General features: G+C 45.5%; 1 protein-coding gene across 1 annotated transcript; it reads right to left on the bottom strand.

Moving 5' to 3' along the window:
* Positions 1-15,358: 15,358 nt before the first annotated feature.
* MSX2 (msh homeobox 2) lies at positions 15,359-20,285 on the bottom strand. Its single transcript, XM_063087938.1, has 2 exons — positions 19,907-20,285; positions 15,359-15,943 (listed from the first exon to the last, which is right to left on the bottom strand). The coding sequence occupies exons 1-2, from the start codon at positions 20,283-20,285 to the stop codon at positions 15,519-15,521; spliced, it is 804 nt and encodes a 267-aa protein (XP_062944008.1). The 3' UTR covers positions 15,359-15,518.
* Between the last annotated feature and the right edge of the window lie 3,104 nt (positions 20,286-23,389).

Raw genomic sequence — 23,389 nt, 5'->3', positions numbered from 1 at the left:
ATTTTACCGGTGAGAGTACTGAGGCAGAGAAAGCTGATGTTCTTGTTTGGAGTCAGATAGCTGGTTGGTGGTGGGGCTGGAACTCACATCCCAGTGTCTCTGGCATTCCATTTAGTATCATTTAGTCAGGACATCCCAACCTGGATCGAGAATCTGAAGTGGGGCTTAAAGGTGCTGGCTGGCATTTATAAGTACATAGTGGTTGTCTTTCTTGAGCTATTCTCTGTGGAAAAGATGGACAGTGAGAAACGTGGGAACAATAATAACAGCGCACGTTTTTTGAGGAATGGATGCCACTGTGAACACTTCACCACAATTCACTCATTTAATGCTTACAACAGCCAACAAGATGGGTTCCATTATTAGCCCTGTAGACCAAAGCACAAAGTATACACACATTCTGATCCCAGACCCCAAGCCCTTAGTCACTATATCAGACCCTTACCACCTACATTAAAGGCCAATGGAAAATGAAATTGTACTGTGGCATTTGACTAGGGGCTGGTGCTCCTATTGAAGGCAGTGCAGCATATCGATCTGAAGTGTGGACTCTGAGGACAGCAGATGGAATGTCCATCTAACAGCAGCCAGTGGATGACAGGTACCGCAGAACCGCTTTGCTCTCAGCTATCTTGTTCTCTTAGTACGGAGAGTCAGAAATACTGCAGTAAATCCTAGACACAAACTCCCTATATGGTTCTGGGCAGGACACTTCCCTTATCTGAGCCTCAGTTTCTCCATTAAAACCAGAAGAGTTGGACTAGACAGATGCTCCCAAAGGACACCGCCTGCTCTAACATCCTGTCATTCAATGCTGAAATTCTATGATGTCACTAAGGGAGCCATTGGCATGTCTGGGATGTCTCCACATCAAGCCGTTGAAGGCTCACTTTTAATCCCTCATCGATATCTCTTACAAATTATCCAGGATCATGAATTAGTTTAAACACAAAAGCTTAATTTCCTCTGCTTGGCTTCTGTTATAAGCAATGATCAAAAGGAGTCAAGGAACAAACACAGTTGGCTGGAGAGAGAATGCCAGGGAAGAATTGGGGGACATTCTCTCCCCGGACCCCTCTGGGGTTGGAAATCTTTGCAGCCTGTAATTCACTGCTACACTGGGCAGTACTGAGATGAATCATAACATTTTGAGCCCTCAAAGAAAAGGGGAAGAAAGGGGACAGAGGCCACAGAGAGGGAAGGCTCAGTGTTTCCTCAGTTAAATACATGTTTTCATTGCAGTGTGATGGGTTGAGAGGAATGAATGGCCATGATTTAGTTATCTTTTGGATGGATGATTTTAAATGCTTGTTGGCAACGGCTTTCATGAGACTGATTCTTAATGCTGAGGCACAGACTGGAAGTCTTTGGTAGGGGAGCGCTGCTTGTCTTTCAGAGGTTGTAAAAGCTCAGAGCTTTGAGATTCCTGGTGCCGGCCTTCTGTTTCTATGTTTTCAACTGGCACACGTTCACTTCCACCCTGTAATCCTTCAGCCTGTCATCAGACACCTTGTCAGAGACAACAAGAAGAGAGGAAGACAGATGTCTCACGGGAGGGAGGAAGGGAGAATATGATGGCAAGAGTGTGACTGTTGAATTCTTCTAATCCAGGAAATGTTGATTTGGGGTCTGCTGTGGTTTGAATGTTTGTGTCCCCTCCGAAATTCATGTTGAAACTTAATCCTTAATGCAACAGTATTAAGAGGTTATCAGGCCATGGGACTCCACCTTCATGAATGGGATTAACACTCCATAAAAGTGCTTGAGAGTGAGTTCAGCCCCTTTTTGCCCTTCAGTCCCTTCCACCATGTAAGGACACAACTTTTGTACCTTCCAGAGGATGCAGCACCAAGGTGCCATCCTGGAAGCAGAGAGCGGCCCTCACCATACACTGAACCTACTGATGCCTTGATCTTGGACTTCCCAGCCTCCAGAATTGTGAGAAATAAATTTCTATTGTTTATATATTTCCCAGTCTAAGGTATTTTGTTATAACAGCACAAATAGACTAAGAAAGGTCCTATATGTGCCCAATACTATGGCAAACACTAGGGAGCTGGAGTGGAGGTGGGAGCGAATCATGAGGATGACCAGTGTTAAATGACCTATTTAAACTGTCATTCTGCCCAACCGTTCCTGGGCAAATGGGTCAGCTTTGGAAGTCTTGCTCAGTCATGCCCACCTGCCTCAACATTCAGCAGTTTAGCTTTATCACCCATGTGATTACTAATGGCCCAGGGAAAATAGCTAGGTTAGCCCCTGGTCTGTGCCCCACTCCTCCCCTGCAGTAAGACCCCATCAGTTCCTGTCACTGTCTGCTTGAAACCTTTTTAAGGTTACTCAAGGCCCAAAGAATAAGGAACAGAGTCCTTCACATGGGGTACAAAGTTCACCATGCAATGAGAGCTTTCTTCAGGTCAGGCATTTGGTACATATTATCTGATTTTATCCTCACAGCAACCGTCTGAGATAAGTGCTGTTATCAACCACATGATGCATATGAAGGAATCAAATTCCAGAGAAGTTTAGTGGCTTGCCCAAGATCAAGGTTGGTTTAGCAAGGATTTGAACCCAGGAGTACTGACCTAGAGCTTATACACTTAAACTCTGGGTACTTAATACCTCCCCAGTTTATCTTTCCTGAGGCCCCTCATAAGCCCATTTGCTCCTCCTGGGCATCCCATCACCTACACAATTCTGTTCTATCCTATTCCATTTGTCTCAATACTCTTCTTCCCCACCTACCTCTACCTGGAAAGAAATGTTAGACATGGCTGGAAGTTCACCATCCCATCAGTCCTGACAGCCCGGTTTCTCCTTTCTCCCATCTCCCACAGCTCTGAAGCTTCCCTAGGTAACTGTATCATGCACCTCTGGGAGGTAATTGTGTAACTCTCTGACTCTTTCTCCACCAAACTAGAAGCTTCTTGAGTACAAGACACCAAGAGGTTTGCATAACATTACAGGAGGAGACAGATAAAAGTCTTCAAACGAACATATACTTTTTTAAGAAAAAAATGAAAATCAGGAAATCAAATAAATATTTGCACATACCCGTGTTCACAGCAGCATTGTTCACAAGAGCCAAAAGTTGTAAACAACCCAAATGTCTATCGATGAATGAATGGATAAATAAAATGTAGTATATACATACAATAGAATATTATTCAGCCATAAAAAGAAATAAAGTTCTGGTACATGCTACAACATGGATGACCTTGAAAACGTTGTACTAAGTTAAATGATCCAGACACAAAAGGACAAACATTGCATGATTCCACTTACATGACATACCGAGAGTAGTCAAATTCACAGAGACAGGAGGTAGAGTAATGGTGACCAGGGGTTGTGGTTGAAGGGAAATGGGAAGTTAGTGTTTAACGGGTACAGAGTTCAGTTTGGGATGATGAAAAAGTTCTGGAGATGGATGGGGGTTATGATTGCACAACATTGTCAATATATTTAATGTCGCTGAATTGTACACTTAAAAATGGTTAGAATGGTTAATTTTCATGTTACGTAAATTTTGCAAAGAAAGAAAATGCTCATAAGGAAAAGAACTGAGATCTATGAGAAAGATTAATTGTAAATAATACTGTTTTTTATACGATTCCCCTCAACTTTAATATAGTGGAACTGAAAAGAAATCACAAAAGAGCAACTGGCAGCCCCTAAGTGTGGTAGAGTGTCTTCCTACTTTATCTGATCTGCCTGCTTTGCTAGGGGACTTTATGAATTAACGGGGCATATATGAAGCCAATCTTATCAGAATAGTTAGAATTGTAGTAAGCACCCACTTTCACCCACCTGCCAAGACTAACCTTGAAAGGTTGCACAAATATTACTACATTATCCCCTCCCAGCTATAGTGATTTTCTTCGTCCCCAGCTCTTTTAGAAAATAAACCACGTGTCCTTTTAGCTTGAATTTTTTTGTTTTTTTGGGAGGGGGGTTTTGTTTGTTTTTTTGACTGATAAGGGCATTACAACCCTCGGCATGGTGTGGTCTGCACCGCACTCAGGTAGTGAGCAAACTGACAATCCCTATATAGGATCCGAACCCGCAGCCTCGGTGCTCCCAGTGCCACACTCTCCCGAGTGAGCCACGGGGCCGGCTCAGCTTGAATTTTCTGTTGGCAGCAAAAGTCCTGACTTTTCTGAGTACCTTGTGACCCTTCCGGTCTGTGTAAGCCTGTTTCCTCCTTCACTTAACGCTACTTGCCTCACAGAAATTATGTAGGTGACAGAACTTTGTGAACTGTAAAGAAGCGCCTAAATGTTGCTTCTTACTCATTGGTTCTGAAACAGGCTCTGCGGCAGAGCTTTGCAGCAATAGGACCACATGCCTGCTGTCTATTGAGAATAGATGGAGTTACCTGGCTCCCTGAAATGCTCTAAATATCCAAATAAATGAACCAACACAAGCAAACTGGAGCCCTCGGCATCACAAAGTGCTCTTTGTCCATTTATTTTATGTGAGTCGTTTAGTCTTAATTTACGATCATATTTCATAACCTACCAGCAAATGGCCTGCTATATATTTTTGAAAAGTGACGAAGTCCTAGTAATGTGAGACCTTATTCTGGTCCTGAGTTTAGAAATTTGGGCTCTGATAAGTGCAGGGAGGCTGTCAGACTTTGGGGGAGATTTTTACAATATATGAATTAGTAATGCATGAAATGGTCAGGGTTTTCACAACCTCGAAAATCAAGATAAATTTCACAAAGGTTTACTGTACCCCCACATCTGGGCCCTGTGACCTGCATGATTATGTCCTAGAAAAAAACATGGACCTTTCAACCCCTAAAGAGACTTAGAGTTGAGCATGGTTCAGTCTAGTAGGGATAATACCTTTTATTCTGAAATTACTACTTTTTACATTCTTTTTCTTTAAAACCCTATTGCTGGTCTCAAGGGGGCAGGAAGTGTTAACTGTGCCTTAATTATGCCCCTGAACATACATCTGAGGGTTTGGTGATACCTGTCAGTGAGTGCATTAATTAGCCACTGGACCACATTGTAAAACGAACTCTAAAGAAGTGTTCTAAGTCCACCTAGACAATTTTATAACTCAGGAGGGTTTCATTTAATGCCGTGTTTTAAAAGTTCTTTTGCCCATGAAATAGAAGGACAAGCAGAACTGGCTCTATATAGTCTGGCTAACCCGCCAGTCGGGGTTGTGAAAGTTTCTTTAATATTCATCTGTGACCAGTCACCAGAGACTTGAACCAAATCAAGAAATTTTTTTATAACTGCCTTGATAGCACTACCTGACCCATCTTGCGAAATGCAAATCATTTTTACTGTCTTGTGAACTGAACCAACTTTTTAAAAGCTTGAACTCATGGTAAATTTATACATTTTCTAAAACTTTAAAAAATTGGCCAAACCCAGAGCCCCCAAATTTTCCTGGAATTATTATGTCATTCAGTAAAACATTCACCTTAATTCATTCAATAAACACTGTACTTACTGAGCACCTACTATGGGTGTGTATTATTCTAAGCACTAGAGATACAGATCAGAATAGGAAGAGCAGAACTTCGCCCTCATGGGCTTTCTATCTCTTACCCCACTGCTAATTCCTGCCTTGGTTTGTAGATGGTAAAGTGAGACTTAGAGAGCCATCAGTGGCTGGTTTGTACTTGAATTCATTAACTCAGGTATCTCATTTGGTGCTCTTTGGTGGAAGCACCACAATAAAAGGAGGAGCATTGCCAGAGCAGTCTATTTAGAAGAGAATATTATGGGGTTGGAGATTTGTCTTGTTACCTAACAAGCATATTATTTTTACCAAGATGGCATGTTAAAAGATGAGCAAAAATAGCAATGTTTTCTTTAAAAAAAAATGCTTTTACTCACACTTTCTGAGCCTGTGAAAATATTATTTGATCAGATCAAATAATATACACATATGTTTTTAACATACAGTGGCTATAGAAAATGGATGGATATTATTGAGGATCAAATCCCATCCTCCCATCCTGACACCCCTGATCCTGCAGCTTCTCTTAGAGAGCTAGTAACATTTAAGGTACAGGAGACCTGGATTTTAGGTTTGCTGGAAATCAAATTTCCTGTCTGAGCTCAGATCAGCTGAACTGAACTAGAAGTGTGCTCTTTTTTTTTTTTTTTTTTTTCTTCTTTTGCATTATTGCTGTTTCATACAGCTGCTCTGTGACTTTGGAAAAATCACTTCCACTCTGAACTTCTTGCACGATATGATCATAAAATTCTCTTCTACTCTAAGATTTTACGGTGTTGCCCTTCAGTGTTATTCTGCCCCCATTCAAGATATTAGCCTGAAATATCATTTTGCCTCAGGTGACAACTTCTTATTTTAAATCAACTCAAAAGCTCAATGGATTAAAATACCATCTCTTTCACACTGGCTTCTCGTCCTGTAGGTGACACAAACACAGAACAATGAATGCTCTACAACAGCAGTTTTGAGAGCATGTGTCTTTGGAGTTCAAAATCTCAAATTCCAGCTCTGCCATTCACCAGTTGTGAGGACACGATCAAGTTACATAATTTCTCAGGGTCTCAGTTTCCTTAGCTATAAAATGGGGATGACACATGACTATGTTGCTATGTGGATTAAAATGAAATTATGTGGAGAACTCCATCCATGGCCTAGCACACAGGAAGTGCTCATTTAATTCAGTTATTATCCAAAGAGATGATCAACACATATTATCTTTTTCTTCTTAGTTGTAGTTAATTTTAAAAATTCTGTTTGGAGAATCTCAGGAAAGTTCTAGGGCATTATAGGATTAACGTTCACTGTGTGCTAAGACTTAGCAAGAAGAATTTTTAACTTGCTGCTGACTTAAGGAGGAAGAAAGGTGTTTGTCTGCTGTCAATATTGTCATTTTGGGCTCCAAAGAGTCATCATAAATTCATTTTAATTATCTTGTTCTAAAAGGCATTTGGGGGCTGAGCCCGTGGCGCACTCGGTAGCGTGCTGCGCTAGCAGCGCGGCGTCGCTCCCGCCACCGCGGGTTCGGATCCTATATAAGAATGACCGGTACACTCCCTGGCTGAGCACCGGTCACGAAAAAATAAAAATAAAAATAAATAAATAAATAAATAAAAGGCATTTGGGTTCCTCTTTCTAGATCTAGACTTATTCAGAGATTGCACGTGAAGGAAAATTTGGGCATTACTGCCCCTGAAAAAGACATTTGAGTCCAGCTCAGTTCTCATCAACCTCGGACTCTAGAAATCTCCTGCCTTCCCCTCTAATTGTGTCTTTCCTTCTAAGGCCTAATTTCCTTGGCACTCACCTGCTATTTGCAAGGGAAAGAAACAGTTTCACCTCATCAAAGTGGGCTGTAGCTTAGTGGTATCTACACAAGACTTAGAGTACCCTAACCTAGGAATAACTTAGATCTGCATGTCTGGTCACAAAGGCAGTGGCCACCTTGAACTGCCCCATGCAGGCACCCCCGGGAGGGCACTGTCACCCCGCCTACAACCCACATCCATTCTCAATGACTTCACTGCCCAGTTGCTTTCCTGGAATTCTCAAGTCCGAAATCATTATTCCCCACACCCACCCCTGGGATTTTCTACTCTGTCTTTTCAGCTCCTCTCTGTTCCCGTTGCTAAACAAAGAGAAATCCAACCGGAAAGATGAGACGAGGTGAGCCGCTGATGCGGTGGAAAGGAGGAGGAGATGAACACTTTCCAGCTTTCAGACTTTCCATAAATTGGCCAATTTTACATCAATAACTGCCTCATCCATCACCACCACCTTTCAAGTGATTTTCTGTGAAGGGATATCGAGCGCACTTCAGCGTCTTATACATGATTTCTTTACAAAGTCAGTTTTTCCATCACTGAGCATTCTCATCATTGAAATAAAATATAGGCAGAACTTTGCCACTAAAATAGCTCTTCTTATATCAGGACCTGCAACCCAGAAACTCCTTTCAGGAACCTGTACACTTTCTTGGACACTCAAAAAAACGAAAATAAAAACAAAAAACAAAAAAGCCTCTAGTTCATTGAGGACTTAACCTCACCCAGGTGGAAGGATTTTGCACAGCTAGCTGTCAAGCCCTACTCTGCTTCCTTGCTGTGTGACCTTAGGCAAGTCACCTCACCTTTCTGAGCACTTTATTTTCTAAAAGATGAGGATAATAATAATACCCCACCTATTGTCTTGAAAGTCAAATGAGATCCTGAATATGAGAGTATTTGAGCACTGGAAAATATTTTATACCAAAATACTAGGGTACTTTAAAAAGGTTTATGGAAAGATTCATATTATCTTTCCATTCTATTTTTCCATGAACTTTTTGAAGTACCCTCATATAGGGGACTTAAAAATGTTAGAGAGTGAAGAAAGTCAAAGGCTGACTTTAGATGACACTCACCCCTTTGTTTAGATGTATAATTATTACCTCCCTGTGAATGGTAAACCACCTAAAATGTAGACATGATGCACTCTCTTTAAAGCAAAGGCTGTCAGCAGAAGCAGTATGCTGTCATGCCAATAGCTGGGGCTGGGACTAACATGGATTTCTAGGCTCTGAGCTCACCTGCTGTGTGACTTCAGCCTCACTGTGTCACCTATCTGGGCAGTTTGCTGTCTGAGGTTTACTTTTCTGCTTTGTGAAAACAGGAGAACTTATGGTTCCTGAGTTTCAGGATTGCTTGGAAGGTATGGAGTGAAAATGGAATGGCAACGCTGCAGAAGGGAAAGGAGGGCAGCCCTGAGTGGTGGAAGTATGCAGGCAGGAGACAGGCTGGGGCCTCACCCTGAGAGTGAGCTCCCCCAGCTCACATCACGCCTCAGGCCCCACTGTCCTCATCTGGAAAATGAGGCTAAAGTGCGTAGTGCACAAAGTTGGTAGGAGGGATAAATAAGCCCCAGCCTCAAGACCAAATAAATAAGAAGTACCTGGCTTAAGGTGCTGGTCAGCACACCTTAGTGCCCAGGGCCCCAGGTAAATCTCCGGCCTCTGGGAGGCACTATTGCCTTGTGTTTCCCTCCATGGACTATGGAATTGCTGGGTTGCAAGGTCTCCTCTCTGTTGAGCTATTGCCTATCTTTGCCACCTCGGGCACATTAATGAGTGATCTGGTCAAGCCTGGTTCCCTTGACCCCAAAGGAGACGGTAAGACCATCTCCCAGATGGCGGTGAGACACCTACGAGCTGATGGGTGTAAGTCCTTGAGCACCAGTGTCTGGTACTTAGGAGCGCTCAATAAAAGGGGGGGGGGGGAGCTGTTATTATCTGCTTGGCTTGCTCCTCTGGGTGTCGGGGTGTAAGTTTAATGATGGGAGGCGGGGGGCGGGGATGAGGGCGCCTAGTCGGCTGCGATCTCCTGGGCCGGTGGAGCGGGCCGGGCCGGTGTCAGCGCGCATTTATTGATGGCAGGTATTTGGAGAGTAATTGAGCGCGGCGGTCGGCCCGGGGCGAGAGTGGGCCTCCACGAGCAATTAAATGTGATTAGGCCGAGACCTTCGGGATCCAGCTGGGTGATTGATAACCCGGCCGCATTCCTGCCGGGCCCGCGACATCAAACGGGCGGCCGGCGGCGGGCGGGGCGAAAGGGGTTGCGCGCCGGGACGCTGCCCTTCTCGCCCGCGACGCCCGCGGTTCCATGAGGAAACCGGGTGATGTGCCCCCTTCCTGCGCAAGGGTATCTCCCTTACCCTCTTGCCAGGTGCAGCCGGAGCGGCAAGGGCGCCGCAAGGGACGTGGTGAGCGCGAGCCCCCTGCGTGGAGGCGCAGCGCGAGGTGCGGCGCTCCTGGACAAGCGGCGCCGGCGCGCCCGAGCTGGGCTCCCGGAATTGCGCACGAAATCGCTGGAACCGGGGAAGGAAGACTGAAAAAGAGAACGAGAAGGGGGAACATAGGAGACGTGGTAATGAGAATACATTTAAAAACGGAAAAAAAAAAAAATTTGAGAGACGCAGTGAAGGAGCAACGTGGCAGGCAAAGAAAGAGCAGAGAGGGGTGGGGAGAACTTAAAATGAGAACATGAAAAGAAACTGTGGACAGTAAGAAGACAGAGGAAAAAACCAGAAAGGCAAAATGGGACAGACATGAAAAAGAATGAAAGGAGGGGAAAGGGTAATACAAAAAGAGCAAACAAGGAAGAAAAAAAGGGGTGGGGGAGGGAGGGGGAACGAGCAGAGGAAGAAACAAAAGCCCAGAAAGGGAAATGAGAGACAAAAGAAGGAGGAAAATGGAGGAGAAAGAAGTAAGAGGAAAGCAAAGACAGGAAGGAAGCTGGCCTGGGTCCCTCCTTGGCTTTCCCCCCTACCCCGACTCCAGTCCCAGCCTCAGTCTCAGCAAATTCTATGCCCAGAGCCAAGTGCCGCCTGGTGCCTGGAAGACCTGTCATTTGCCCCCAAAAGCCGGACTCCTTCCCAACGCAAGCATCAGGCCAGCTCCTTCCCTTTCTAGGCTGAATGAAGGGTGCCCCCACACCTAAGCCTGTAGTGAGCAGTGGGCTCCCTACACCCCAAACCTGGGCCCCAGGAGCCATAAATCACAAGTGGAGATGCTGGCGGTTCCCGGGTGTTGCCTCGGGATCCCAGAGACTCCGGAGCCAGGGAATAGTTTCTGTCTGTGCTGACTCCACAGACAGGATCAAAACAGCATGAAAGAAATCAGAGAGGACGTCGGCAGGAGCTGGACTTCTAAAACCCCCTTCCGCCCCCATAGGCTTCAATATTAAAAAACCCCCTAGGAGCCTCAGACACTGTATTAATTAGTGCAACCACCCATGAAAAGTTGGGTTTGGAGCGGCATTCTTTGCCCTGTGTGAAAAACCAAGTCTAATAAACAATTGTTAAGTTGGCCTGTTGCCGCTGGTAAATTACATAGCATTAAAAAAATAATGCTTTTCATATTAGGCACTAATTAAAGGTTGGGACAGCTTTAAAACAAGATAGGGAGGGGGGAAATCAAAGAAAATATAAAAATGTTCTTTCAAGAGTTATGGGAGGTTAATAAAGTATGTCTGTTAGAGTGAGCCTACTTTGCCCCTAGCTACAGCCAAACTGGAGCCACCACAATTGGGTCTCAATAAGATAATGATATTCCTTTCTCTGCTATTAAAAGCCTCCCAGTGCAAACTTAAAATGATTTATTTAATTTAGGAAATTATGAGGTGTAACTTCAAAGCCTGAGCCGTTAGTAATGGAAAATACTAGGTTGTTTAAAATTATAATAATAATTGTTTGGAAGACTCAGGACATCAAAGTGTTTTCATCAACAAATGCATAGGGGTCCGGAGGAGGTTGGAAAAAGTCAAAGGAGGTGGCTGGAGTTTGGGTTTGATTATTATGAACCTTATCAGGGCAGGATTCAGGATTCCCGCAGCCTGGTACTCTGTTCTGCTTTGAAGCGGGCTGTTTTGAAAAGTAATTTTACTGCTTTTTATTTAGTTCATAGTGGGGAGGAGGTGAGAGGGTAGCTGGGGTGGGAGAGGGGGTATAGGATCCAGGAGTTGACAGGAGGCTTTTCCTCATTGCAGTGACCAGTTTATTTCATCAAAGAGGCCTGCAGCATCACCAATCCAGAACAAAAATTTCTGTGTGTGCTTAACATGTAAGGGGGAAACCGGCACAATCAACTTCACCAACTGGGCCCTGTGATTTTGGGGAGGGTGTGTGTGTGTGTGACGTGGGTTCTTTTATAAATGAAGTTTATGCTTATTTCAAACCCAGCAGTGGATAGGGAGTGGGGGTGGGGGAATGGCCTCTCCAACCCGTGGCAAATGAGCGGCTTTTATAGCAAAGAATGGCCGTGGGAGTTTTCATTCGGTCAGACAAGGTTCTGCTCAAAGGCAGGGATCCTCTTTTCAGTCGGGTCAGGCAGACATTTCGCCAGAGTCCGCTCTCAGCCAGGCCTTCGCTGCCTACCTCCTGTGGCCCTGCCCCCGCATCGCCAAGGCAGGGCTGGGAGAAAGGGTGGGGGCCTGATCTGAGCCTCACATCCAGTGTGCTGGAGAAGCCCTTCACAGCAATGAGGGATGGGGAAGATGAGCCAAGAGGCTTCAGACCTGGGTTCTCAGGGTTGGGGGATATGCAGAGCTCCCCGGGCCCCTGCATCATTTCTGAGATAGCTTCTGCGGGGCCTGCCTTTGCCAACCCTGTGACCACCTACCTTCTCTGCCCACTCTTAGGCCTCGATTCCCCTGCTGCTGCCTACCAGCTCTGTGACCTTACTGAGCCACCTCTCTGAGCCTCAGTTTCCTCGACTATAAGTGACATCAATAATAACTCCCAGACAGGTCGGCGTTAACTAAATGAGAGCATGTGCAAGAAAATGCCTAGTGCGCGTTTAGCAGGATTCCGTTAAGTGTGATTTCCCCTGCTTTCTTCTCCTCTTTCCCAAGAGCAGAGCTGTCTCTCTGGAAAGTTTGGACGAAAGCATTGAAAGTACTGAAGGTCAGTAAATTTGTGTGCCACACTTCTGTCAGACAATGCAAAGATGTCCAAAGCCTGCACACTGGCATCTTCGGCTTTAACTTCCAACGCGCAGCTGCACAGGTCCTTGGTAAATCAGGGTACTTCTGCCGCCGGAGGCTGTCAGTCTGGCCTCTGAAACGTCCCGCGTGCCCAACCAAGCCTAACCGAGGCCCGGACGTTGGTGACGGCCAAATCCGAGCCGAGACAGAAGAGTTGGAGGGAGCCCCAGAGCGAGGCTCCCGGCCTGGCCCTGCGAACCCCTGACCTGGATCTAAACTCGGTAACCCCATCCACACAGCAGTGCGTTTGTCTGAGCCTGAGCAACTCTTTTTCCCCTCTCCCAGCCTCAGTTTTTCTTTGGGACCTGGTTCGATGGTGGTGGTGGGCAGTCGCTCAGACTCGTTCCAGTTTACCCCACCAGCCATGCAAGACGCAGCCCCGATTCTCGGAATTACATTCAGATTGCGACCCTCTCCTCCCAGGGGCGAGCTAAGCATTAATTCGGAGCTCGTATCTCCAGATCCCTCACCCAGGTTGAGATCGCCTGGGGCCCTGGGGTCCTAGCGGCGCCGGGAAGGAAGCTCGGTGGACAGGCTAATTAGGGACCCAACTTGGCGGCTGATGACGAAACCGGGAAGAGCTTTTGGCCTTTGGAAAATGCATCCTCTAAATGAACCTCTCTGGATTCTGGGCAGGGATTAGAAGTTCGGGCCGGAGAGGCCCAAAGGATGGCAGAGGCGCACATTTGGGTAGGTTTGAGACGCTCCAGCGGCTCAGCTCCGAGCGAAGAGACCGCGCGGTAAGAAATCGGCCACCAACTTCGAGCAGACCCCTCGGTTTGGATCACGCTCCGTGCCGTGGCCCTGAAACCTCTGGGACAAGCAGCCCGACCACTGGGAGCCCCGTCCCACGGAAAAATGGAGTTTCCCGCGATCACCTCCGAAGTGGGTGCCGGGACAATGTAAACGAGGGACGAAAGCGCCAGTCCGAGTAAGTGCCAGGTGCCGATCCCCCCACCGCGCGGTCTCCGCAGCAAGTTCTCGCTTCCCTTCTGCCTGTGCCCAGGGCTACTGGAAACTTTCATCCGAAAACAGACCTCAGAAAGGTATTAGTAGCCACTTCTGATTTATTTGTTCAACAGAAAGCTGAGTTTAAGATCCTTCTCTGTCTCCCCGACCCATCACCATTTTATTTTAATGGTGATAACTCTAAACCCAAGTCTGAGGGCTGTCCTGTTTCCAGTTTCCACTGGGAGGTAGCAAAGGAGACTTGAAAACCAATTCCCCCTCCAAACCCAAAAGTGTTTGTTGGGGGTTCCATCTCCTTGGGAGGGGAAGAAGTGGTAAAGGGAATGTTGTTTGACACACTCCCAAAAGGGCAGCAGGCATCCAACCCCCTAACCCAGTGGAAGCATCTAGACACCATGTCCATTTACAAAGAGCTACAGGCCTCTTGTTTTCAGCTTTAAGTTTGTTGTTTTGGTAGCTGGGAGATTTCAAGTTCAAGATTTTCCCTTGATTATCTACTAACTACCCATCTTTCACTGTAGTTTGAAAAACTACTAAAAGCAATTCCACCTCTTTTCCATGAGTAACACAAGCTGCCAGAGAAAACACTTCAAAGTATTTCAGTATTTTTCAATTGATCCCCGCCCCCCCCCCCAACAGGGCTGAATCTGGCCACAACTCTTGATCGATTTACATTAAAATAATCATAAAAAATAGCCCCCAACACACATGTGGGTGACATTTTTGAGCGAAGACCAGCTAAGAACATAGAGCACCTCTTAAAATAATTGTTTGGACAAACTTTACTGCAATAAAACAAATGTTTAATTTAATTCAGAATAAGAGATAAGAAATAACTCTTCAATAAAATATATAAAATTGTACAAGACACCCTTTCAAAGGGATAAAAGTATACTGGGGGCAGGGGAAAGAGGTGAAATACCAGGGAGCTAAATGGGCTGTTTGACAACACCATTTTTAGCAAATCAAAACATGGCTTTACCCTCTGCCCCCAACATGTTAAAAAGTATATAATTTTTTCTAAGAAGTTTAGCACATACAATAGGTACAGAAAAGGCTTAATTTTTTCTTTCTGGATCTATTAATTGTTCAAGAATATTTAGCATATAGGTAATGGTTAAAAGATATTCATTTTTTTAAAGCGGAAAATTATTAACCCCCCCCCCATATCACCTTTGCAATGTGTGAGGGATTGACATACCTAGTATTTCACAGAAACCATCAGTTCCTCCCAACATGCTTTAACTTTTTACTCTCCAATTATCTGAAATGGAGTTAAGCAACAGCCTTGAGAGGAATTAAGAGTATTCCCATTTTCTACCTCACCCAGAGGAATTCTCAGGATTCTTCTCATCCCCATTATTGATTTGAGAAAAAAAAAAAAAAAAAGGTACAATTTTAAGTGTGTGGCAGGGAGAGGAAATAGGGCCAAACATAATTGTATCTAATGAGGTTTGTGTAATGCATGTAAAATGCAAAAATGTGGTATGTCCCCTTCACTTTGAAGAATCTCTCCATATCTATTCTCTATGCACATTGTGTCTAATTCTAATATTTATTTTCCATAAGCAAAGGTCATTCACCCCATCAAAATCACCAAATTTTAGCAAATTTTGCTAATAATTTGTCTCCCCCTTTAGGAAAATATAACAAATAGACTTAAACAGTCTCTTCTAGGAAGGTGATATATAGAAAAAAAGTATATGTATGTATATAAATTTTGCCTTTCAAAATAATTTGAATGTTTCCATCTGCTGTATAAAAATGTATTATACTTTATTATATATATATATATATATTTATATATAAAACTGCCAGAGCCAATCTTTGTTAAAGGAGAAGGGGGCATCTGGAAGATTACACCAAGAAAACAGGACTTGGTGCCTCCCACATAAAGAACAAATTCGAACTATGTCCTGTGGCCCACTTAGGGCTTAGGGTGGTGCATGCAAGGTTTGCACAGCAGGAGTACTATGTTGGTACTGCCTTCTTGGAGGGATGGGGACCCTTTTAAACAAACATCCATCATGAAGTCTATTGAGCTGTTCTTCCCTAGGATAGGTGGTACATGCCATATCCGACTGGTGTCGCATAGAGTCCAACGGGCGGGATGGGAAGCACAGGTCTATGGAAAGGGTAGGATGCTCCGTATATGGATGCTGCTTGCAGGGGCGAGTTGATTGGGAAAGGGAGACTGAAGCCAGAGGGAAGCATAGGTTTTGCAGCCATTTTCAGCTTTTCCAGTTCTGCCTCTTGCAGTCTTTTCGCCTTGGCCCTTCGGTTCTGGAACCAGATTTTGACCTGGGTCTCTGTGAGGTTCAGAGAGCTGGAGAACTCTGCACGCTCCGCAATGGAGAGGTACTGTTTCTGGCGGAACTTGCGCTCCAGAGCGAGGAGCTGGGACGTGGTAAAGGGTGTGCGCGGCTTCCGATTGGTCTTGTGTTTCCTCAGAGTGCAGGTGGTAGGGCTCATATGTCCTAGAGAACAGAGAGGGGAGTGAATTAGCAAAATAAAGCGCTATTCTCTCCAGGTATGTCTGTGCAGGCCTCCCTCGTAACTGAAAGCACTTAGCAGGCACGCTCGCGCACACACATCAAAACCATGTGTGGTTTTGGGGGAAGAGACGAGTGCAGGACCATATTTAAATGGATAAGTTGTTTTTTTTTTTTTTTTTAATGAGTCTTTTTTACAAAAAGTTTGGGAATTTAATGGTGTAATGCACTTTCTATATGGAAAACAAACAGCATCAGAGATAATGGAAACAGAACAAACATGAACAGACCCCTCGTAAGTCAAGGAAGCGGAGTGTTCTCAGAAATAAAACTCCATCTCTTCTGAGCTTAATTTCTCTCATCTTTAAAATGGGAGGCTGGAGTCATGATTATCCTTACCTTTCTTGGATGCCGAAATAATCACATATGAGAAGAAAAATGAAAGGGATCTTAGAAACTGGGTTTGCTGTTTCCCTTGGTCCCCTCTCTGAACCAGGAAAAGTTGGATTGCGTCAGCATATTTATGAAGGATAATTGTGCAGATAAGGTCTGTGGTAAATTAATAGCATCTTTGGATTTGGGGGAAGCCCCATGCAATAAACAACCACACAACTGTCATTCTATCCAGTCTACAGATTATAAAACCCGAACATCATTTTACAGATCTGGATGTGAGATAAGGGATAGGTTTCTTGGCCGGGTGCTTCTGTAATATAAACTTTACCAAAATGGAGGGAAAAATTAGCTCGCCCATAAATGTAAATGTCAGGGGAAATCATGTTGCCTCTGAATTGAGAGCATGCGATGACATTTTAGTCATCTCCTCTACCCATTCTATGGTTCAGGGCAAACATGTAAATGATTAGTTTGTCACTGAAATTCAGAAGTGGAGAATAACAAGCAAAATAAACTTATGCCAACAGCATCCAGACTCTGCATTTTAAATGGATTCAATTACCGCAAGTCATAGGACTAGGGCATCCTTGTGATTCCACAGCATCAACTAACTTTGGGCTTGTTTTCCTCAAGGGCTGGGGGAGGAGTGTAGAGCTGTGGGGATAGAATGCTAAACAATTAATTTTCTGCACTTGGCTTTTATGAGCTATGCTAATTTTCCAAGTGTAGCCACAGTACTAACTCCAGTGTACTCATGGGAGAATGTCACATTTCTTGTTTAGTTACTTTGGTGGCCCAAGAAAGAGTTTACACTTCATACTTGAGGGTGACACAGCACAAGTCCCAACCCAGCCTCCATTTCCAAGAGATAGATTTGTCCTAATGTCACATTATTAACCATCACTTTACTGATTAAAAAAGAGGCAGTGGGTTCTGTAATCCATCAAAGAACAGAAAGCTGGAAGGATGGGTAAAAAACTACCAAAAAGTCTAGACTTTTACATATGCTAATCCCTAAGTAAGCCAGCGAACAGGGGAACCTTCTTCTTAATTTACAAGTTAACTAACAAAACTGTTGGAGACTCTCAGGAGATCTGCAAAATTCTCACCCTTCCCAAACCTGGTCTGGCTCTCAGAAGGACCCAGGTAGCTCAGCTCAGATACACCAAGCTCCTAGTACATACACTGGCTCTACATAGGGTTTTTGAAGCAGCTATGCGCTTGGGCAGTGTAACTTCAGTGGTTCTTTGGGGCCGTATTTGAATTATAAAATCCAGGCAACCAGGATTGCACATGTGTATCAAAGCCATAAAGCTATGAGGCTTCCTCCCAACGCATCAGTTCCCCCCCCCCCCCCCCCCCCCGCCCCATTTTAAACAGCCAGAGGAAGGATGCAATTATACAAGGCAAAACAGCATTTATCCAACTTCCTCCGAATAACAAAACCAGGCCTGGGCGGGTGGCTCCCTCCTGCCCCAGGCCCTGTCACTTGGCTCTCCCTGAGCCCACTACTCCGACCACAGGGTTCCCGCTGCCACCTTCAGGCCCAAAAACACCGACAAAACTTCATGTTTTTAAAATAAAATTCTTTTTTAGAATCTCCAGTTTTTCTCATATAAAGATCATATCCAGGGGCCAAGGTTGTCTCACAGAGAGTAAGGAAGCTTGAATACAAGGCCGGGATGTTTACAGGACTAGTGGGGAATCGCCTTCCCAGACCCTGAGGCCTAAGATGCCTGGATTTCTGCCTTCTGGACACCACTCCATTTAAGGCCTAAATCCTCAATGTGCTGTCAGGCATTGCCCCATGCCTAAGATATACAGGCATACAATATTTTTTAAGAGAATCAATTTTCTTACTGCTTCTGAACCTCTATTTCACTGTCAATAAAATGGGTAAATAATGCTCATTTATTTTCTCTCAGTATGGTTCAGAGTACTCAATTTTATGAGTGCCCTGAGCCCTGTCTGCCACCTGGTAGGTGATCATTAAATGGTTCTCAAGCTTTTTCAGTTAGGCCCAAACCGTGATTCCTCTGAACTTTGCTGAAACATCCTCATCTGTTAACAAGAGGTGAGCTGCTGCCATACAGAGATCAGATAAGATAATATAGTGAAAAGTGCTGTAAAGCACAGTTCTTTGAGTCCTTAATCTCTGCTCCCTCTGAGTCTTTCAGAGTTTCAAACAGGGTGGAGACAGACTGCCAGAGGGGACAGCCACTGATGCCTGAGTATATGGCCTTGTTTTGGTCACAAAATACTGTACACCTTGAGTCTTGAGGGCTGAATAATGGAAATGAAGTAAGGTTTTCACCCATCCAGCTTTGGAGAAAATCCCTCCACAGCAACCTCCCCCCCCCCCCCCCACTTCCTAAAGTTAGGGGAAGAGGGAGAGGGAGAAAGAGGGAAGTGAGGGTCTGGAGAAATCTTACAGGTTAAGGGGGGAAAAAAAAAAAAAAAAAAGGAATGACTTCTCCAAATTGCAAAAAGACCCAGGGCCTCTAAATGGATACTGAAGCTGGACTAGAAATCATCGCAGATAGCGGGGTGCAGGTGTGGACTTCTATCAGGGTCTCTCTGCACAGCAGGATCAAAGATGGCCAGGGCACTGAACAGAGAGAGGGGCAGAGTTTGGACACCTGGTCCCTGTGCCCAATTCAGTGGTTGTTGGTGACCTAAGATAAGTAAGCCCAGTCCTCTTAAAAGCCTCAGCGTACACGTCTGAAAAACGGGGTGGCCACGTCCCGTGCCTCTGCCTACACTTAGGGATTCTAGCGAGGATCCTGATCTGGTGAGCTAATGGGCATCACTTTGTATAAACTCTCAAGCCCTGTTGGAATGCTGTTAATTATTTTACTATGAGCCAAACAGAGCCCGCACGCTTCTGGCCCCAGTCCGCTCCCGGCGAAACTCAGAACCTCGGCAGCGAGGTGCTGCCTGCCGGGTCGACAGGGAGGCATTTCATTTCCGCATCAGTCTCTGCCACCATCCCTTCTTGGGACCGAGGTGAATTCGATCCGCGGGTCCCGAGAAAGATAATAATTTCTACTCCATGTCTGTAAACCCCAGTAAGTTCTTTAAAATGGGGGTACATCTTGCAGAGTTGTGAGTTTTGAATGGAGAAATGGACAACTGCCTCGTACCTGGTACGTATGCGAATGCTTATTACTCACTCGCCAGAGACCCCAGTGGTCAGTGAAACAAAAACAAGTGGCCGGAGCCAAGGCTGAGGGCTGCAACCGAGCGACCCCACAAACCCAGCTGGAGTTCGCTCTTCAAAGACCAGTGAGTCTGCTCTTGTGATGAACACTTTCTACAGCGAGGGGAACCCAGACACGCACTGCGCGGCTATTACCCGGAGGATGTCTCGGATGTAGACGGCGCGCTGAACTCCCCACACATCAAAGGGTCAGGAATTGCTAGGCTCGCTTTCCGGGGCGAATAGTGTTTGCAGAGGGGTCTCTGTACCCCCAGCCGGGAACACCCGTCCCCGCTCCCTCCAGCGCCCCACGCACCCGCCTCCCCCTTGTCCCGACCCCGGCGCGCACTCACTTGGCGGCGGCGAATATCTGCCGGGTTCCTGCATCCACGCCGCTCCGTCTTCTGAATTTTCCGACTTGACCGAGGCGGTCTCGAAGGGCTTGACCAGCGGCCCGGGGCTGTGCGCTTCCCGGGCGCTGTGTCCGGGCAGCAGCAGCGGCCGCAGGGTGGCCCCGGCCGAGGCGCTTTCGGCCGGCAAAGGGGACGCCTCCTTGGGCGGCTTCTTGTCCGACATGAGCGCCTCCACGCTGAAGGGCAGGCTGGAGACCTTGACGCGGCGCTCTTCGGCGGCCCCCTCGGCGCCCCCAGTCCCCGGGCCCGGCCCGGCCACCATCGCCGGGCCCTCTTCATCGGACGAAAACAGGTCATTGCCTTTGGACGGAGAAGCCATGACTTCTCTGCCCTACGTAGCTCCCGGCGCGCGACTCCGCTGGCGACCCGGCTGCGGCGACTCAAACTTTTTGGGGGGGAGACGGGAGGGGCGCGCTGGGAGCCGAGCCTTTCCTCCAAGGGGAAGTGGGAGACTCGGCTCGGCCAATCCGCGCCGGCCCTGGCTCTGACGTCACAGACGCTCGCCTTGGATTGGCTCTTCCGGAAGAGGCTGGAGGTTGTTTTTTTTTTTCCTGTTTGAAATAAATTAGGAGTTAATTACAGGAGCAGTCAGCAGAGTTGTTATTAGGAGATCCCTCAAGGGTTATAATCACGCCAAAAACTGAAGAATCCAAGGCGTGATTAAGGCCGATTATTTAAAGAGGAAGTTCTCTGATTCCCATTTCTTCTTTCTTTTGACCCCTCTTTAAAAAGTACCCTGCTCCCATCCCACTCCTCCCCACCACCGCCAAATGATTTTAAAATCTACAACTGGCATTGCAGAAACATTTATGAAGCTCCTACTATGCGCCCAAACGGGACCAACTTTACACTCTAGGAGTCAACACTGGAAAACACTGACCAGAATCCCTGCTAAAAGAAATAATACAGGCATGGTGCTTAGAAGAGTAGCACGCCATTAGCAAGCGCTCGCCGCGTCCGCTATTATGATTATCACTTGTTCTGCCAGAAAGACGGGCCGGAGGGAGTCAGAGAGGTGGTAAGGGGCTGCTCTTTCCCAAACAGACTGGAGAATTCAAACCAGTAGTCCCCATCTTTTCCACTCGAAAACAAAACCAGCGCACTTTTAGAAACTTGAAATCTCTGTGTTTTCTTGTTCTCTGAATCTTCTCTCTGGGCAATATCCAGATTCAACCTTTTTCTTAAGACTGAATACAAATGTGTGTTCGTGAGTTTGTCTGAGCCTATGTTTGTCATATGTGTTTAGATGCCACTGTTTGCCTTGAAGGATGATGGGGAAGGAGGAAAAGTCGCGGACAATATCTAGTTCCTCTCTCGCCCTTGCAAATCCCAGAAATACTGGGTTCCAAGTTTGCACATCCCAGGCCCTCGTACCTTTTAGGGAAGCACGTTTTTAGTCATTGCACCTGTGCTTCTTCTTCTTCTTCTTTTTTTTTAAAGCATAGATATCCCCACCCTACTTCGAATTGTATCCTCGGTAATTACATCCCAAAGCCTCAGTGGTGACTGTCTCAGTCAGAGGAAGGGGAGAGTGAGCTTCAAGAGCGCCCAGGCCTCGCATTTCTCAGCAGCTCCTCAGGCCGCTGGACCAAGACCGATTGCTTCAAATGACTCTTTCCAGGCTGGAGCTGTTTTTCCTACATCTGAATGATTATCCCACCAGTGATGAGGTAAATAGGAAGTCAGTCACTCAACTCAGAACCTCGCATACAGCACATGCTGGCTAAACAGTTCCTAGAGCATTGGAAGGAAGGAACGTTTTTAATTATTTAAATGACCAAGGCTTGAAGACTACCTACCAATCCAAAAGTCTTAGAAACTTGACCCCTAGACCTACAGAGCCTTAAACTCTTCCCAGATCCCTCTGATACAGTTTCCTTCACCCCCAACCTTTGCCTGGAGTGACACTTCTCTGGCCCTGGAGAACCAGAAACAGTATTACTGTATCTGAATCTTAGAAGATAAAAAACAGTGTACTGGCTACTTAATTCAGTTTGATTAGAAATGATGCTGAAAAAGTTAAAAAAATAAAGAAGTTCTAAGCATAATCTTCTAAAACCTCTGGCTCTTTCTCCCACCAAAAGGAACACATATTTAAAAAACAAAAAAACAAAAAACTGAAAGCTCAGAGAAAGTTTTTCTTTTCTTTTTTTAACCAACAACTATGAAAGCTATCTGGAGATGTATGCATTTTCCCCTTGAGTCATACCTGATGATAGCTGGCTTGATATGTATCTCAAATACAGTACAGGCAAATCCAGATTAAGTACTGTGCCTTCTAGATGTAGGAGGCTACATATTTTGGAAACAAACCTGAAATTCGTTTAGCCCCCAGCTGCCAAAGTGCACAAAAGGGTTCAGCTTCCAGTTGGGCTGGACCCAGCCAATGTTTTATAATTGTTCCTTAAAACTCATTTCTAATATTTGTCAGCTTAGGGGCACACAGGCTCATTCCTGGGAAATTAAAAGAAAAAAAAATCAGTTAATACCACTGGAGCTCCTTTATATTAATGAACTTCTCTAGAAGAGGAAAAGCTAGGCTCCTCTCACTACTCTGGGATCCTGATACCTAGGTGAGAGAGAAAATTATGAAGCCAGAAACAGAAAAATAGTAGAGATAAAAAATAACTGGTGCTCAAAACCAGAGTGTCCAAGCTCTGGCCATGAATAGGAGAGATGCCCAGAGTCACAACCAACCTGCTAGCCTTGAGCTCTTCCAGCTTCCCCCCCAGCTCTCTGCTGAGATAGAGACAAATCCGGAAAGGGTCTCACTTCTCCTTGGAAAAGGGTGGAACCTCAACCCAACTCTAGCCCTTCATGGAAAGCCCCATCTGTGCATTTGCTCCAATGCTGGCTGCGTTTTTGAAACATTTTATTCACCTCTTCCTGGCGTCGTGAACTCGGGCATGCTACTTTGCCTCCCTTGGCCAGCTTTTTTACCTCTAAAATGAGAGATAGTAATCTCTACCTGGGATGGGTCTTGTGGCAATTAAATTCAATAGGCTACATAAAGTAACTAGAAGCTTTAGGGGATCGATTTAATAAAAAACAAACAAAGAAACAAACAAACAACAACAAAAAAAACTATTATTGTATACCAAAAGCGATAACAATTTATACGAAGGCTTTCTTTCTACCAGGTATCCAAAAGTGCAGTGCATCGCTCGACTTCCCGGTGCTCAGGGTAGGTTCTTTGTAAAATTTCCGGAGCTAAGATTTTCTCCTGCCCTGGAAAGAGTCCTCGTAGTCTCAGAGGAGGACTGGCTTTGGCACTTAGGAGAAACTCAGTAAATTTAACTTCCCTGTGATGTTTACGTAGCTACAGTATTTGCAAGCAGAAAAGTAGGATACCCATCATAACTCAGCCACCACGAAGCGTCAACTATGCACGATGCTTTTAGTACCTGGACCTGTCCAGGATCT

The sequence above is a fragment of the Cynocephalus volans genome, chromosome 2 (assembly GCF_027409185.1).
Source record: "Cynocephalus volans isolate mCynVol1 chromosome 2, mCynVol1.pri, whole genome shotgun sequence".
Taxonomy (NCBI): Eukaryota; Metazoa; Chordata; class Mammalia; order Dermoptera; family Cynocephalidae; genus Cynocephalus; species Cynocephalus volans.
The sequence above is the reverse complement of the archived record's forward strand: the minus strand, read 5'-3'. Positions and strand labels throughout refer to the sequence as shown.

Coding starts and splice junctions, on each gene's coding strand:
- MSX2 (XM_063087938.1), bottom strand. CDS start 20,285: ATGGCTTCTCCGTCCAAAGGCAATGACCTGTTTTCGTCCGATGAAGAG. Junction 15,944..19,906: donor CAGATATTCGCCGCCGCCAA/GTGAGTGCGCGC, acceptor TCTGTTCTCTAG/GACATATGAGCCCTACCACC.